This window comes from Notechis scutatus, chromosome Z (assembly GCF_049901735.1).
Source record: "Notechis scutatus isolate UNSWTSFEM ecotype Mainland chromosome Z, rNotScu1.2, whole genome shotgun sequence".
Taxonomy (NCBI): Eukaryota; Metazoa; Chordata; class Lepidosauria; order Squamata; family Elapidae; genus Notechis; species Notechis scutatus.
Window position 1 is genome coordinate 37,157,195 of NC_142025.1, and position 19,214 is coordinate 37,176,408.

At 35.7% G+C, this 19,214-nt stretch overlaps 1 protein-coding gene across 4 annotated transcripts in view; it reads right to left on the minus strand.

The window, feature by feature from the left end:
* Positions 1 to 13,424: 13,424 nt before the first annotated feature.
* The window catches only part of AHR (aryl hydrocarbon receptor), a 60,515-nt gene continuing 54,725 nt past the window's right edge, over positions 13,425 to 19,214 (minus strand). For all 4 annotated transcript variants that reach the window (XM_087945184.1, XM_026678023.2, XM_087945182.1 and 1 more), the window contains 2 exons: positions 17,285 to 18,548; positions 13,425 to 16,126 (listed from right to left, as the gene is read on the minus strand). In XM_087945184.1, coding sequence (XP_087801310.1) covers positions 15,974 to 16,126; positions 17,285 to 18,548 — 1,417 coding nt within the window. In that variant the 3' untranslated portion in view covers positions 13,425 to 15,973. The remainder of the gene's footprint in view (positions 16,127 to 17,284; positions 18,549 to 19,214) is intronic.

Below are 19,214 nucleotides of genomic sequence, written 5' to 3' on the forward strand. Positions count from 1 at the left end.
TGTGCCCCTGTGCATGTGATCCCCTGTGCCACCCCCGTGCATGCGTGTGCAACTCACCATTCACACCCTTCACCCCTGCGCATGCATGCACATCTCCTGCATGCCCCTTGCCCCCCACACATGTCTGGCAGATACCCGACAATCAGCTGGCTGGCAGGAGGTGCGTGTACATGCGCAGTGGACCTAAGCTGGGGTGATGGCTCACGTGCCGGCAGAGATGGCTCTGCGTGCCACTTCCGGCACATTTACCATCATGGCTCTAGGCAATGAATTTAAAATGAAATCAACCAACATAGATTTGTTTTGCTGCTCAAACTGACTTTCAATATATTTAATTTATATGTGGATATCTATTCTCACTGTACATTGATACTTACTGAATGTTCTTTTTTTGCAAAGGTGTGGTAGAAATTGCATCTTTTGTCGTATATATCTGAAAGTTTTCTAAATATCTAAACTTGTTTTAAATCCCTTAAATGTTCAAGAAGATTATAAGCAATTCTTAATTTAGCACTGTCTTAGCAACTATTCTAAATTACAGCCAATCTCTTCAGTGCTACTTACTATCTTGTTTCAAAGTTCCAGTAGCCACTCACTTCTCTGAGATCAGGTGAATCCAGGGGTGGGATGCTACTGGTTCTGCCCGGCTCTATAGAACCGGTAGCTCTGAAGAACAGCAAACACCAAACCGATTCTGTGTTTGCTGCTGTTTGGCCCACCCACCTGCCTGGGCTCTTACCTGCTCTTTATTTCCTGCTTTTTCAACCTCAGTTGCTTTGTGTGGCACAGTTGAGGTTGAAATAGCAGGAAAAAAGAGGCTTTTCAAATGCTGCACACCTGTGTGCAATGCTTTTCAGCTGTCCGGGTGGCACAGCTTAATGTTTTCCTACACATGCGCACAAAAGTATGTCACCGAATCAGTAGTAACACCGATGAATCCTACCCCTGGGTGAATCCATTTTGGATATGTGCATCTGGCTTGCATAAATGACTGTGTGCAGTGTTCTGAAATCATGTGATCACAATTTATGACTTTTTTTTCATTGGAAACCTATATTTACTTCCAGTTTCTGGAAAAAATCACTGATTGGCTAAAATGGGTTCGCTTAATAACTGTGACATTTGCTTAATGACTTAGTGGTGTTTACTTAACAACTGTCTCTGAAAAGATCATAAAAACAGGTGTGATCACATGACGACTCACATAATGACCAGTACAACTTAACTGTAATTCTGCGCTCAATGATGGTTGTAAATCAAGGAGTTCCTATACTTGCCATTATATGGATTATCTCATTTAGCTTTTTATTTTCAGGACCCCATGGTATTTTTCCCCCCTGTCCTAGTCCTATAAGTCACTTTTTGTGACTTAATTTTTATTTTGAATTACTAAGGAAAAAATTCTGATCATTCTAGTTTCTCCACAAATCTATTTCTGAAGCTTCTGGTTTTCTATTTTAATCTAATATTTATCCTTTCACTCTCCTTTATGTGGTTTTTTTGCACAATTATTTCATGAATGAAGGCAAATATATGTGTCCCAAGATAAATGTTGCAGGATTCAATCTGAGTCAGGGAGCAGAGGTTTATTTTCCCAAGCTTTCAAATTCATGCTGGAGCCATCCTCAGGGAATTTCTTTCTCCAGAAGGTATGCACTATGGGCACAGTATTTGTGTGGTGCCTGATTGTGTGTGGCTTTTAGTCATTAATTAAGTATTGATAAAGACATAATAGCTGGGCATCAACTCCCTAATTAACAATTAAAAGCCACACATAACCAGGCACCACATAAATACTAGAATATACTAGCCTAGTGCACATATTCTGAAGCCAGAGAAGTTCCTTGAGGATGGGCTCAAGCCAGGAAATTTGGAAGAATAAATCTTTGGTTCCAGTGACTGTGTGTCACTGTTCCTGCAACACTTCAGTCACAGAGCCAATAATCTTATTAGGGATATAAATGTTCCATGTGAAAGTATCCCTGAGGATAAGGATCTGATTAGAATAATGATTAATTAAGGAAGAAAGGAGACTTAAAGATGCACTCATTTTACTTAAGTATAAAAAAAAACATTAACAGAATCTTGCAGGTCTGAAAGTATTTTTCTTCATATCACCACAACAGCCAGGAAACTAGGGAGGACCCTTCTGATATGTTTGCCATGCCACATTACTGCTCAGAGGTGGTATTCAGCTGGTTCTGACCAATTCCGGAGAACCAGTAGTGGAAATTTTGAGTAGTTCGGAGAACCGCCAAATCCCACCGCTGACTGTAGATTTTACAGTATCCTTCCCCTGCCAGGCCCACCAAGCCACTCCCCCAGAACTGGTAGTAAAATTTTTTGAATCCCACCACTGCTGTGTGCTAAGCCAGGGGTCTCCAACCACCGGGCCCCGGACCGGTACCGGTCCGTGGAACATTTTCTACCGGGCCGCCGGTTTGCTGGGCGCTGCCATCTTGTTTCGATGAGAAAGTGCTTCCGGGTGAGCTTTTCCGGTTGGAAAGCGGAGTTTGGGTCCTGAAGGAATCCTCGCGCCTTAGTTTCATCGAGGGGGGGCGCGGCTTCGAACAAAACTAAGGCGCGAGGATTCTTTTAGCACCCAAGGCAAGGCAAGCCGAGCGACCGTCCCGAAGCCGTCCTGAAGCCCATCAACAAAGGTACAAAGGAGGAGTTGAAGGTGGTGGAGAGAAGCGGGGGATGGCTGGCTGGCCGGTCGCTCGGCTCGCCTTGTCTTGTCATGCGTGCTGATGCCGGTACCGGGCCGCAGATCATTTTGGGATGCCGGTACCAGGCCGTGGCACAAAAAAAGGGGGCCACTGTGCTAAGCTACTTCTTATCCAAATATTTCCTAGTTGCAGATCATCCCGTCTCCCAAAGTCATACTTGCATACCATTACAAACACATACCATACCATAAAGGTATGGGCAAAGCCTAGTACCTAAATAACTATGTCATGCCAAGAAGTGTTAAAGAAAATTTACTTTGTGCCTTTTTGCCTAGGAAGATGGAAGTTACCTCAGATGATTAATCTGTTATAGAAGGTACAGATGGAATGTAAGGCAAAAAGATAGTTCCGTAGATTATGAGGTGCTAAGATTTAGATGCATCAGGTGCTGGCCATGCCCACATCCGGTTTAGTGAAGGGGGAAAAATTGTGATACATCACATAATTATGCCGTGATGATGCGAGTTTGACACTAAGCAGTCAGCTTGAGTTATGTACAGTACTGTATGTTGCCAGCCTCAGCTTTGCTTTTATAAACTTGCATTTCACAGTTATTTTTTTCTTTTCCATTTCACTATTCTTCTTTCAGCAAAGTCTTCTTTTGCCACCACATCATTCCTCACTAATTCAAGATGTTGCAATAAATAACCTGCATTAGCATTCAAATCCTGAGCTAAAACAGTAGAGCTAAAGCTTCTAGCATTCTCTAAATATGGAAAGGGAAAAAGGAGAATGACAGAAAGTGTTAAAAGCTTAATCCACATTTGCAGTGATTGTTCATAATCCACAATTTATTCATAATAAAATATTTTAATCAATACACACATCTTATACACATATCTTGGAAAGATTTATGCTAGAACTCAGTTGCATGAGAAATCATTTGAGAACAGACTGTCAAATCATTCATTTGGCAATGATACTAGGAATGTATTTGTAAAGACTCTGGGGACATCTACTACATATGGCTCAGGATATTTCACTCTAGGCAGCAGGCACTGAAAAAAATGAGGTTTTCACACTGTGCACATTGGATGGAAAAACTATACATGCATGAAAGTTTCATAGCTGAACTATAAGCCTGCATATGAAACTATTTATATTGTTGAGGGTAAGGCATGAATTCTTGGCATTTCTTGTATGTTATACTGTTTATTTTACATTAGATTGCCAAACAGAGTTTTCGAGTTAACAAACCATTCTCTTCGGTATCGTAAATATTAGTCTCTTTGTAAATGTCTGGCAAGCATGCATGGGAAGGAGCTTGCCTTATGATATCACTGCATATTTGGTGAAATTTTGGGTTGCTGTAGATATATGACTCTGACATTTCCCATTTTTTACTGATCTTTAGAAAAGGATTAACACTGCCTAAGGATCTTCAGCAAAGTGCCTCTCTGATGAGCTACAGACAAAGTGACAACCAGTTTCTAGCTACTGCATCAAAATTGCTGCACAGCCTCAGTGGCTTTTGATTGAAAAGTGGACTGTTTCTTTTTTTCCATGAGGAGGCACTGCCTCAAAGTGGATTAATTGAGCAATCACACAGTTCTAATAACCACTGGATATATTGTTCTATTGTAAATGCTGAATGATGTTGTTTAATCTCTTGAAAGTAAGTTTTTGAGATGGTAGTATACCTATTTGATCTGTTTTTAATCAAGAAGCATTGAGGCTTTCACAGTGGAAATTTGGGATAGATTGGGATTATTACATTCAAGATCTAAATTTATTAATTGTATTATTTCATGCATAACTTTAAATATTAGATTTTTAAATGACCTTGAACAGATTAAAAAGGGGGTTATGTAACTATAGCAAATTTAAAAATAACATTGATAAGTTCATTAGATTTAGTGTTTATTATTCTTTACAATCCAACAAAATATCGGAAATATAAGAAGAGGATCAAGATTCTCTATCCATCAGCACAATAACTCTCTAAAAAGAGTGGCAGCAATCCAAGCATATATGTACACATCTGTACAGAATGCATTGACAGATGCCTTGAGAACTCATGTCTGAAGACATTATTTAAATGGAATTGAGCATAGATCTTCTTGAAAGTATTCGTGTATTGGATATTTCTGAGTTGTTGATGTTCACAAAAGAATGCTGTGTAAGCATGATTACCATTCTCCACATGTCCATTTGGGTAACTGTATTCCTGTGATGCAACTTATGTGCTATTTTAGTATGTAGAAGCTGTTCTGGTCCGAATACGGAAGATCATGCTTAGGTATATCCCTAGCAAAACCAAGTAGCTTTCAATTCTTGGATCGGCTGTATCTATGCCACTTATAGTTCTCAATGGAATTTCACATGTCATTTGCACAAATCCATCTTGTACATTATCTTGTACATAAATCCATATTTCAACTATCTTTCTTTATGGAACAACAAACCTATTAAGTTCACTTATTTTTTAGTCAGATCATGTTTGGATTACTGTGATGTTGTCATATGGGTCTATTCCTGAAGAAAGCACAACTGGTACAGTAATTACGGTATTCCTCCGTAAGACGGGTTGCCAACCTTTTGGATCTCAGGGACCACCAAACTCATAATTTTAAATCCCGTGGACCAGATACTCTGGGAAAATCCCAAAAAAAGTCTGCAGGAAAATTTCCCACCCCGTTTTCCTACTGATTGATCATTCTTTATTTGGGATCACAGGATGCTGTCTCCAGCTCCGTTCTTGGGGGGTGGGGGAGGGAGGGAGGGAGGGAGAGAGAAAGAGAGACTTTTGGCTTCATACAAGGAAAACAGCAGAAGTAGAATAAGTCTTTCTTTCTCTCCCCCAAACTCCACCAGAAATGATTCTTTGTGAGACTTGTCGAGTCAGCGCAGCCTCTTGGAGCAGGATGCCTTGCAGGGTCCCAAAGACTCATTTCTGGTGGAGTTTGAGGAAGAGAAAGAAAGACTTTGGCTGCTTTCCTTGTGTGCAGTCAAAAGCAGAAAAAAAAAAAAGCAGAAAGAAGCAGCCTGTTGGCCTGGCAAGTCTTGTGGGGTGAGTGGGGCAAGTTCCGCCCCTCCATCCTTTCCCCCCTCCCCTCACTACCTCATTTGTTTGCAATGCAAGCGATGCAAACCTTGTGTTCCCACGGGCCATGTGGGCAGCGTAGCCTTGTGTTCCTGCACAGCCTGGATTAATTGCTTTGGTGGGGGGGTGCTTTGGGGGTGTCATTTCTCAAGGACCACTAAAATTTTCTCATGGACCACCAGTGGTCCCCAACCCACTGGTTGGCGACCACTGCTCTGTAAGATCTCTGCTTTAGCTAGACTGATTAACCTGGCTACTGGATACAATTCAAAGTGTTAGTTGTCACCTCTAAAGCACTAGATTGCTGGAACCTGCTCATTTTTCAGTGAATTCTGTTCTTAAAAGATAAAAAAACAGGGGAATACTTGAAGTCCCACCAACTGAATACTGCCAATCCTGCCCTCTACAATAACATCTTTCCACAGTTTCATTTGACTCAACCTTGATGTCCTACAGAAGGACTCTTAATGTGGTTTTCAAATAGGCTAGAGGTGATTTCTGATCCCAAACAATAGATCATGGATGGATGGTATTTGTATATTTATTCCTAGTGTATTATACTGGCATATAAGTATAGCACTACTCCCAAAAGGACTGCTGGAGTCTGGGTTCCCCTGGCTTCTTGGTACAGCCACTGGTCCCTCGCTCAGGCACCTCTGCTGGCCTGGGTCATTTAGTGTGGTGGTCAGTCTTCTTTCAGCAGGCAATGAACATGATGAAATGATATTCATGTGGCTGGTCAGCTCTTCTTCCTTTTCTCTTTCTCTTTCTCTCCTCTTTCTCTCTCTCTTGAATTGCCTCCTGGGCTCTCCTTCCACCACCTTTGCTCTTTCATGGGTTCTTCTGCTTGCCCCACAGCCTTTCCTATCCTCCCTGTTGCCTTCACTCCTCTCCCTTTCCACAGGCCTCTGTCTCAATTTCTCCCTTAAGCCTCCTTTCCTCCTCTCAGGCCTCCTTTCCCCCTGGCCTCCCTTCCAATACTTCCTTTCCAGCCTCCCCCCTGCCCCGACCAACCAAATCAATTCTACCTTCCTCCTCTCGCACTCCTTCTATCTCCTCCCCTTCTTCCCCAAACCTCCTCCTTTTATTCCCTTCTCCCCCTTCCCCTCGCTACATATGGTTTCTGTTTCATTTTTATATTGTTTTAACTTTGTATGCTACTACCATGAAGCTGGTGGTCTATAAATATGAATGAATGAATGAATGAATGAGCAATGTTTGTGTACTGCACAATTTCTAGGTTTTAGAATAATGAATAAGCAAAACTAACAGAAAAAAAAATCCTGAAAATGAACAAGAAATGCACAAGAATTACATAACAATGATTACAATAAATAAAACCATCTCCAAGGCCTTCTGTAAGCTAGGATATTTGAAGCAGAGTGTTCCATGTTATCCTGATTTCCTGTCTTCATCCAGTGGATTTCTTGAACTAGTATGGTTCTTGGCAGACTTTCTCTAAATGACTAGGTTGGATGAACAGAACCTTTTTTCTGCCACACTGTAAGTAAGGGGTTATCCATATCCATCTTTATTTTTTATCTTTCTCTGTTCCATATAGCTGTATCCATATCCATCTTTATTTTTTATCTTTCTCTGTTCTCTTCCAATGCACAGTTCCCTGAGCTGAGCCCCAAAGTCTGAAAACAAAAAAAGGAACTTAACTTCCTTGTCAAAAACAACTCTTAAGAAGCAGTTGTGGTTATTCTGCTATTGCTGCTACAGAATATGGTAGTGTGAACTAGGAGTATGAAAACATTGAGTACTGAGATTTGATTTAATAATTCCCTAGATCAAAATGACTTTCCAAAATAGGTAGTTCGTGTTTACAGAATTATCAAATCAATTATTTTTCAGCACGGAGGGGACAGGACAGTTGTTTCTGAATTGAAATGTCCTTCTTAGTTAGTTTTATTTTATACTATAATTCAGAAATATAAGTCAAGCAGGGACTATGAATTGAATCAATGATTTAAACAGAATTGATTCAATTTAAATCTATTGTATGCAGTAAGCACTATGCAATATAACAGTTTTTGAAGTTATTGCAAGCTCGTACAAAAGATAATTAAACAACTATCAAAAAATAGTTGAACAATGGTTATTACTGAAATCATTCCCAATTTGTATAAGTACACCAATAAACACAGCTGAAGCTGAATACTATTTTTAGGAAAGCTTAATACCAAAACTTTCTTTGGCTTACCAAAATCTGTCTCTGATTATAATATAACTAATTCTCTTTGAAAAGTGTTTTTCTGCTACAAGGACTCATTGTAAAAAAATGCTGCCTTGCTTCTTTTTTTAAACTTTGCCTTTTGAATAAACTCTTATTTTAAGATGGCTCCCAATTTAAATGCTCCTACAATATGAACACAGAGAAAATGCTGCTTGTTATTAACATCATTTCCCCAATTACCTCATTTATTTGATTGGCAATGGCATTCATGAACATCTATGATATCATCAACAAAACTGCATGAATTGTCAAAGCCAATCAAAGGGAATTGCCTGTAGGCAAATAGATTGAGCACAGAAGAAGTAGGGCCAGCCAGCAACTATGAGAGAGACAAAAGAAGTAAGACAATAGTGAAATTCAACTTTCAGGGCTGCAGAGTTTTTAAATAATACTATACCAAGTAATTACTGTGCATATCTTAGCTACAGCAACCAATTTATTATTCCTTTTAAGAGAGCCCTGGATTAAATTTTAGTATCTTTTCAGGAATATGTGGCAAATTTCTCATGGAACTTTTTTTAGCAACCTTGGACTAGTTTTATGAATGCTGACATGAAGCAGCTATAGCAAATAACAACTTTCCTTCTGAAATAGAACTGGTCCCAATTTATTATTCCACCTATTAAAGAACTTTAAGATATGAAGTGACAGAAGTGGTGCCTGGAGAGTTGGTGGAAAAGACTAAAATTGAACCTGATCAAGAATACATATGAATTCAAGGTCATACTATGGTGATCATGGCGCTAAATGTTATGCATGTTACCTGTATTGTGTTGGTTGACTGTCAATTGGTGGCACTATTTAAGTTATCCATCTTTCATTAGGAACAACTTAACAGGTAATTCTGCCTCTCCCTTGGCTTCTTTGTATGTGTGTGTGTGTGTGTGTAGGTTGGCTAGAGACAGATTTTTTTAATGCAGGGGGGTGATGTCTGTAGCCTTTTTAAAAAAAAGGTACTTTTTTTAAAAGGTCTTCTCTGCATCAATCCATTCTCAAACTTGGTTTGGGGGGTAAGTTGCCAAAATAACTCATCTACATATTTTCCTAGAATTGGATTATTTGTTCAGTTTCCAGTTGAGTCTTTTTTTAAATAAACTTTATTAGTCTTTTATATCTTTAAAAACCGAACCAAAAAATATGCATAACATTAACAGTGTGTGACATCTATCTCATAAACTTCTATTTCATACTTATTTACAAATATATACAATTTATACGAACATAAACCTTTAATCTGTAGGTTGTTTATCATTAATTCTTTCATCATCCACCTGTCTTAATTCAATCCAATCATACCATTTTCCCCAAATTCTATAATATTCAGACTCCTCTTTCTCTCGTAACCAGGGTTAATTTATCCATCTCAGCACACGCCATTATTTTTTGAATGATCAATCCGTCTGATGGTATATAATTGTGCTTCCAACATTAAGCGTATTCAATTCTAGCAGCTATTAAAATGTGTAATATTATATATTTTCCCATTTCTTTTTAAATATCCCTAACAAGAATAATTCTGATTCCAATTCTATTTGTCCCTTAAGGATCTCTTGAAACCATTTTTAAATTTTAAGCCAATACTTCTGGGCTTCTAAACAGACCACCACATATGATAAAAAGTACCCTCTTTCTTCTTGCACTTCCAACATGCCGGGTTCATGTTGGGATACATCTTTGCCAATCTCGCAGGAGGCAGGTACCATCTATAAAACATCTTATAAATGTTTTCTTTATATGAGGCCGATTTTGTTAAATTACAATTTAGGTTCCAAATATTCTCCCACTCTGTCAAATTTATTTTGTGTCCAATGTTTTGAGCCCAGGCTATCATACATCCCTTAACCACCTCTTCTTCCAGTTCTATGTCTAACAGATATTTATAGATTCTTGTGATATTTTTTTATCTGGACCTGTTAGGATTTTATCCAATTGTTGTAGTTCCAAATATATTCTGAAATCTTCTATGTCTTTTTTATACCTGTTTTGTAGCTGAAGATATGCCCACCAGTTGATGTGTATCCCTTGTTTTTGAAGGTCCTGGATCGATTTTAAATTTTCTTGTATGTCTAAAACATCGTTATATTTTGTCATTTTACATAAGTCTAAATTGTTTGGGTGTATCATAGCTTCCATTGTAGATAGCCAAATTGGAATTTTCATATAATGTTTCTTTCTAATTTTAATCCAGATTTGTAGTAGGGAATCTCCAATCAAATGCCTGTGAAAATATTGTTGTTTTTTAGTTCCTGTTTCCCACAAAAAGACATTCCATCCTCTTTGCAGGTCGTGGCCTTCTAGACTTAATATTCGCTTATTAGTTAGATTAACCCATTCTTTAATCCAGATTAACATTGTCACATTGTAGTATAATTCCCAATCTCTGCTTTTAATATCTTGTAGTGCTTTCATCTTTATTCTAGGTTTTTTTTGCCTAACCAAATAAATTTCACCGTAAGTTTATTAATCTCACTAAAAAGATTTTTCCCTAATTTAATGGAAATCATCTGAAATAAATACAGGAATTTGGGTAAGATGGACATTTTAATGGCTGCTATTCTTCCTAACAGTGATAATTGTAATTTAGCCCATAAATCTAAGCCTTTGTTTGTTGTATGAGTTTATTATAATTATTGTCCTTTATTGTTATGAACAGCCAGTTGAGTCTTATGTGCAATACTTCACAACAGAAAGTATATTATATGCAGGCATTATACCCTTTAAGGTCAGTGAGCACTATTAATAGATATTCAGCTCCAACCCAATCCTTTCCTATGTTGCTTTATCCTATTGTGTTTTCCCCTTTTTCCAAATAAATGAATTATTGCATCAAACTGTTCCTGTTTTTCATTGTGAAGACTGGTCAAAGATAAAGATATTTGATAACCAAAATTTCATATACAAACAAAATGTATATGTATAAATTTAAAGGTATCTTTAAAGATAAATGAAATATGCCGGTTTACTCAGGGACCAAACAGGGAGTTCCACACTAGAATTGGCTGAAGGATTGACAGCAGACTCCACCTTCCCTCCTTGTTCCTTGCTCTCCGCCCATCCATCTTTTTGGTTATCATATTGATGTATTCCAATTGTGTTCCTTTTTCAATGTTTATCTTATGGTTCTATTATTTTACTTCTGTTTTCACTCCTTTCATTTTCTACCTTATTATTTTAAGATGCTTAGAGTAGCCCCATGCACAATAGGAAGTAAATAAATTAACAAATAATAAACCTAAAGAAAAAGCATTTTTCCAATAGTGTTTAAAGCCAATCTTTTTTAGAGTCATATTTAAACCAGACCAATTTTGAATAGCATACTTATTTATTCATTTGTTTATGTAACAGCATACCTAATCTATGTGACTCTGGGTGGCTTATAAACAGACACGCACACACACACTAACCAAAAATAACTAAAATAATAATAACCAACAGAACCTGTGGAAGAGTGCAGTCAATCTTACTAACAGTGTCACCATTTTGCAGGTTGTACAATGCTACCAGATCCCAAAGCAGGGGGTAAAGCTATATTCTCAGCTGTTTCTGGAAGACCAGTAAATAACAAAGGTATTAGAAAGCAAAAAGTTTAAGAGATTCAATAAAAAAAACTTTATTTGAAATAAACTAAAATACAAACTGGAGATATTACAATAGCAATAATTAAACAGACTAATAAGAATTGAATTAATCTTTGTTGAAATACAGACCAAACTCTCCATACAAAACCAGTCTGTGGTTTCTTTCCAAGTTCCTTTAAATCCAAATGATTTTTTCCTAATTTATTTTCTTCCAATAAGAAAGTAATGAAATAATTCACTTTTTTGCAAGGTGTATAGAATAGCTTTCCTGTTCATATCATCGCCACACTAATGGTCCCTCCTATTTGCATAACTTTGTGGGAAAAATGTTGGATTTTCACTCATTTTCCTAGTGGTCTCCTGATTCAAGCAAGAGACTGATGCTTTATTTTTTTGTTTTTTTATCCCCCTCCCCCCGTTTTTGTGTCTTTCTCCAAATTTAATCTCTTTCCTTCTTTTCTTTTAGTCTCCCTCCAAACTAATTTTTTGTTTGATTGTAGCACAGCTCTGAATCCAGCTATTTTTAATCCTGAAACATCCTAATAAATAACTTTGGATAGGTACTTTGTGGCTTATGAACACCATCATGACCAGAATTTCCATCACTAAGTAAGGCAATTGTTGAATGAATAATGTGTGTGGTTTGCCATTAGTTTTGTCATGGGTAAGCAAATCAGTGCACTTCTTAAAATGATTCGGCTTTGCTTAACAGCAGCCAATTGAGAAGGTCCTAAATGGCAATCACATGACCCTAAGAGACTGCAGTCATCATAAATACATGTGCCTGAATTTTAATCAGATGACAGCGAGGATCTTGCAATGGTCTTAAGTGCAAGGATCAGTCACATTACTTTTTTCAGTGCTGTTATAACTTTGAATCCCTTAATAAGTGGTTGGAAATTGAGAATGAAATCCACACCCAGAGCCCAAAATCCCCTCCTTTCAGGCTGTTCTTTTACATGTAAATCTTAGAATAATGTGCATAACTGAAAGAAAACTGGTATCTTTCATCCTAGCAAAACTATGTAGGATTGATCATTTTTAAAAATTGCTTTGGTATTTTAATGCAAACTTGATTCAATTCTGTTTAAATTATTTATAATTTAAAAAACTAAAACTAATGGTTAGATATTGCAAGAAAGAAATCCCATACATATTGTCTATTTTAAATATTCACTAGAATGGAGTTTTAGTAATATGATAATACACTGATGAATATTTCTTCAGAACTGAAATACTATGGTCCCAACTCAAGGATTTTCACACATGCTTCCACCAAATACCACCCAGATTTACATTCTATAATGTAGGAAATCAGTAGTTATTTCTAGATTCAGTCTAGAACGTAATCAGTGCTATTTTCCTCAAAGACATCCTAAAAATATTTAAACACATACTTTTATCTAATACGTCAACTTTAAGAAGCATTTTGAGTTGATGCTAGAAAAGGGTTCAATAGTTTTATACTGCTGTGTGCTTGACCAGTAAACAAATCTAAACAGCAGCAAATAAAACTTAGATCTTGACTTTATTTCTATTTATTCCATTCTCCTTAATTCAACTTGTAATTAAAATTTCTTTTGTCAGTAAAATGATAAGAATATCTCAAGTATTTGATATGTTCAGAAAACATGTTATATTGAAAACAACCTATAGTAATTGTTGTGTTGGTAGCCACAGTGATCGAGGAATTTATCCAACAAATTACTGAAGAAGCAACACTTCTGAAAACAAAATTTGTTGATATAGTATCAAATGTCTATATTTTTCCCTAGTAATATGTTTTTCATAAAATAAGCCAAGTATGATATGTTGTAAAATAAATTATGGATCGGTGTATTCAGGAGATATTTTATTACCATATATTAAGCTTTACAAGTTTTACTGAAGCTCATTAAAAGCATTACAAAATTATAACCTTACAGAGAAGAAATTAATTGTATAACATAAAACATAAGACAAAAGAGGAATGGGGAATAAAGGGGAAAAGTCAAGACATAATCTACAAAAGGAAGCACTAATACTGATTAAAACTGGACAATAATTTCTTTGGAATGAGGGAAGACAGGTAAGTTTTCAGGGATGAAGTCAGAATTTAATTGCTTTTAAGAGTATGATGAAGATCAAAAGTGCAACACCAATACACAGGTTTGTTGTATATAGGCACAAACTAATGGAGAAAAACAACTGATATTATGCATAATATAAACTAACTTACAATAAGGCAGCACACAGTTTGTATTGCAACCTTGGCACTTACGTGATTGGATAATATTTGGCATAGCAGTGAAATGATACATAGAAGTTTTTTGTGTGGCTCTCCCCACATTTTTCTTTTTATATCAAAAGTACGCTACCCGTTTGAACCTTGACTTTTTAAAGTAGGTTTTCTGCTTGTAACGTTACCCTTGTAATGGTAATAGTAATCATATACTGTTCTTTTTTTAAAATAGAAATCATGTAGAAACAAGACCTTATGAAATTATCAGAAATAATTAAGTTCCTACTGAACTAATAAATTTAGTGATGGGCCTCTAGTGTCTTATGAGACAATATGATTCTAAAATTATGTTATTAATATTATTTGATTGTAGTATGCAATCAAAAAGTACTTTTTAAAGCTCTTTAAAAATTGTGCTAGTTGTTAAATTCAAAATTTTATAAATTACTTAATCTTTGCTAGAAGATCAGTATTACATAAATTTGGGAAGCATTTTTTTTAAAATGTAGCTCATTTGAATCACTTGAAACCAAGTCACCTACAGTCACGCCCCTACAAAACACTCCTTGTATTATTTTCATTAAATTTGACAGAAACAGTTATTTCATCAAAAATCTGAACATACTCCTGAGGCAAAATTTTCATTTAAAAAAAAAATTAAACAACACTATTTTGTAATTTGTGATATACAGTTATGCAATATATGTTATGTGTATTGATAACAATTTAAAATTAACTTCTTTAAAGTATTTTATAATGTTATAAATGGAACTTATTATGTTAACTACATATCATATATTGGCATTCATTTGCCTGTACATGTATATTTCCTGCCCTCATTTAAACTACTACAAAACACCAAACATTGGTGCTTACATTACTAAAAAATCTTCAGGTTAAAAAAAATCCCTAATACTAGGGTTTGTTTTTTTACATTTTAAAACAAGGATAATTTCTTTCTAAATTTGAATTAAAATAAAATTTAAATTTTATTAGGTGAACAAAGACATTTAAAGTGAATTTGCAAAGTAGAAAGAGCTTCTTTCAGAGTGCAATCATCAGGGATGTTTAATGTCAGTGAACTTTTTCCCCAATGAAACAGAAGGAAGGAAACAACAGCCAATCAATATGTGACATGGTGTAGAAATGTTAGCTAAAGTAAAAGCTAATAGTATTGACTACTGCTATTTATGCTATTTTTTTAAAAAAATTAACCATTCAATAACAATTTTAATGGAATTATTTGCATAGAACAGGGTTATACTTGTTAAAAAAGACTTGAGTAAGCATTGCAACACAAGATAAGGCACGTGTTTTTTTCTGTAATATATGAAATTCAGAAACAATTTTTAGGAGATGAATACTCCTACAAGGATGCCTGTTTTACCCTGTTCTACCTGAAGAATGCAAATAAGCAGCTGAACATAAAATAAAAAAAAATCTTAATCTTTTACAAGAAAGCCTTACCTGAAGCCCTAAAAAAGAAGAATTATACTTAGTAGAAATAGAAAGCTAAAGTAATATTTTTGCTTTCAAACAAACTACAGTAACAAAGAACAGCTATAAAATGCAGACTATTAATTTTTATAATGAATAACTTTTTTCCTACAAGTGCCTTTTGAAGATAATGAAGCTACTTTGTGAGGCACTTAGGCTAACTGTAAAGAAGTAATGTGATGAAATTTGTTGTACAAAACCTAAAACTGCATTTCATTTCTTTCTATCAAACTTTCTATTAAAGTGCTAGAACCTGAAGTGTAAAATAAAAGAAGAAATGGAAAATCATAAGCAAGTACGCAATTAAACTAAATGCTTTACTTGCTCTTCTGATTAGAACACCAGGTTCAAAAAAGCTTGAAGTAACGTATGAAATTTTTATGCTATTTCAAATAAGATTGTCAGAGTATCCATTTTATTTTTAAAACCATAAAACCATTTGCCTTATCTTATGCTCTAAATGTGATGCAGCGATTATATTACAATGGTGCATACTCTCACTGACATGTGCACACTTTTAGGCTATAGGAATAGCCTAACTTCCACATATAAATATCAAGTTTTGAATGACATATTCTATATGCATGCATATTAAGTGCAACATCTGATTTTCATTTTCTGATTTTAGAGTCTTGATCAAACTCTCTGCAAGACTTTGTTGCTGAACTACACAAAACCATTAGATGCTAAATCTGAGAATGATCTGGATTCTGTTGAACGATGAAGTGATTGAAGATGTGTCCCAGGTTGAGTGCTGACAGCATCTAATTGCTGTAGATAATTATCCTGCAAGCTTTCGTCAGCAAACATATTCTGAAACTGGAAAAACAGACAAACATTTATTAAATAGAAATCATCCAATCTATCTTAATCAGGTAAAAATGATATCACACCCAGAAAAAATAATTTTATTGCTTAAACAGAAAGAATTGGATTTAACTAATTGTCCCCATTGAAACAATATGAATTTATTCATCATAAGCCAACCTGATTTCAAATTAGTTAATTTAGGAGTAGTTAATCCCTCATGTCCCACTTTTCTATTGGACAATGCTTTTGTCTTATCCTCAGACCACTGTGGAGGAGTTATATTTAGTTATTCCATTATTAATAAAGTTGTATTTGTCTCTCTTTTCAACAAAAATCTTGCTTTATAAAATATCTATGACATTTTAATGATGCTGCTGTCTGGTCACAGTGTGACCAGAGTTATAGTGTGAACAGAGAGGCTATATTGGCTTGCACAGAGCTACCTGATTGTGGCTCTGAAGACAAAATAGACTTGCTCTTATATTCAGGTCCAGTGGCCATCTGTAAGCTGTTACACTATTAAACACAGGAAAAGATCACTCGCGGGTTACATCTTAGATTAGCTTATTATATTTTTCTCAGGGCCTGACAAATACATTTCAAAAAAATGTATTTCCTGTATATTTTATTATTTACTGTTACAGACTATGCCATTTGAAATATACTTGCACATCATTTTCTCTATTTCATATGCTATTTTTGAACCCTATTGGGTATCACTTGCTATTAGCCGTGCTATTTTTTGGGACTTGGCCAAGATTCTAAATGAGTGAATGAATATGCTGTCTGAGTGATTAAAAGGATATAGTATAGGGAAGAGTTTACAGGCACATCAATAGAGCTTCACTTATATGCCTCCTATGGCCCCTCCTACTATTTGAGTGTCATTTTCAGGCATTTTAAAAAGTAAATTTGAAACACATTTTCAAGAGCAGTTTGAAATAATTAAACACATAAATTTTTTTAAAAATGTTTCAGATTAACCCACTAAATATTCAAACAACCAGAAGCAGAACAAATGAATTGAAATTTCCAAGCACAATTTTTTTGAAGGATCATCTGTTAATTTTATACAATTCTGTTTTCTATATTTTGACTTACTATAGTAGTGATCACATTAAGGGTCAAAAACTCCATAAGACTGTTTTAAACGTATTATTTCTGTACCTTGTTTGATGGCTGTTGTTCCAATAATACAGGATCATACTGCATTTGCTCTGACCCATTTGCCTGGGTTTCAGATACACACTGATACATTGACAAAGCACCAGCATAGTATGACTCCGAAGTTTCTGTAACTTGCTGAGAGTTCTGCTCACAGGACTGACTTTCAGGGACTTGAAAACAGTTGAGAAAATCTAAATCGGAAGAACTCGAAAAAGTAGACACATTAAAGTTTTCAGTGAAAAAGTCTACCTCTGTAAAATCTGGGAATTGTGACATCATGCTGGTAGGTTGCTTGTAAGGAGTATATTCCCCTCTACAAGCATATGTTGCTGTACTGTCTTCAGATTTGTAAGGGAACTCCTGAGTTATTTCTTGTATGTCAGATAAGTCAAATGGCTGTATCTGCTCTTCAGAAGGGTTAAGAGTTGTGCTGCTGAGAGAGTTCCAGTTTCCGAACATCCCATTTACCTGCATAAGCTTCATCTTCTGGCACAGTTGTTGCTGTGGCAGCTGCTGTGGCAGCTGCTGCTCCATCATTGGTGGTATCTGCTGTTGATCTATTTGCTGCTGCATTAAACAAGCAGAATTCTGAAACATGGGATCCTGCTGCTGACAACTTGAATATAAGACATCTGTCTTATTTAAAGACTCTTGAACATAGGTCAAGATTTCATCAGTTATGTCAATATCTCTAATGTCATCCACACCAGCAAAATCATTCTTAAAAAACTCATCGTCCTGCGGAAAATTAAAGTCTATATTATCAAAGTCAGTTTCGAGCATATTCATGATACCGAACAATTCATTGTTTTTGATATCCTGAAAAAGCCCTACATTTTCTTCGGGAACCATCAAGTTACTATCTTGAGGACAGTCAGTCAGCTCTTGCTTGAGGATGCTATTATTCCCTACTGATAAAAGAGCATCCTGCCAATTTCTGGCCATCATGCTGCTCAATTCACATCTAGTATCTGCAAAAAAGTCCCTCTCAAGGGAGATTTTATTTGAAGCAGGTGGGCAAAGATAAACTGATTCATCCTGCTGCAACATTGCTCCCAAAAGTGAATTGGGATCAACAGATTCTTTGTACAGTGCAGCCTTGGCAGCAGCTCCTTTTCCAATACCACTTTTAACCTTTGTCTGAGATGAATCCATTATGCCAGGCTGAGGAAATGCTACCTCATACAATACAGCCTCACCTGTAGCAAACATGAAAGGCAACTTCATATTGCGCTTTCGTAAATGCTCTGCCCCCTCTTCATCTCTGAATTGAGAAACACAAAGAGAGTAAAATTAATTGAATTTCAGTATTGAAATATGCAATGAAATATCTACGTGTGCACAGAAATAATCTAATAAAATATGTTTAATAATTATAAATAATTATAATTAACTAGATTGTTAAAATGAGTTTGATCATGTATAAATTGTATAGATTAGGAACATGCAGGATTTTATGCAGAAGCTATAAATTATGAATACATAAGAAATATAAGCTAGTAAAAATAACACTGGCAGGATGGGGGAGAGGGCAGATAATTAAATTGATCACTATAATTCTTTGTGACCATACAAGAATTGTATTCCCAAACCAAGCTTATTTGCTTTTTTATTTTAAAACTAAAACTTACAATGTTTGGGATTTTTTGTTTACTTGTTTGTTTTTAAATGATGATTCTCCTTCCTCCAATACTATCACAGAGAATTTCTTTAAAAAATAAAACCCGGTATGATTATAAGAAGAGTGAATTAATATTCAGAAAGGGGAAATGATTGAGCATATTTATAATTTGTGCACATTTTATTTTCTATTTTTACTTCTGTGTGAAATGTATCCATTCATTCTTTAATGTCACAAGGGACAATTTTTTATCAACATTTATTGTGTGGATGCTTCCATTAATAATTTTATTAAGTTTTATATCCCCAC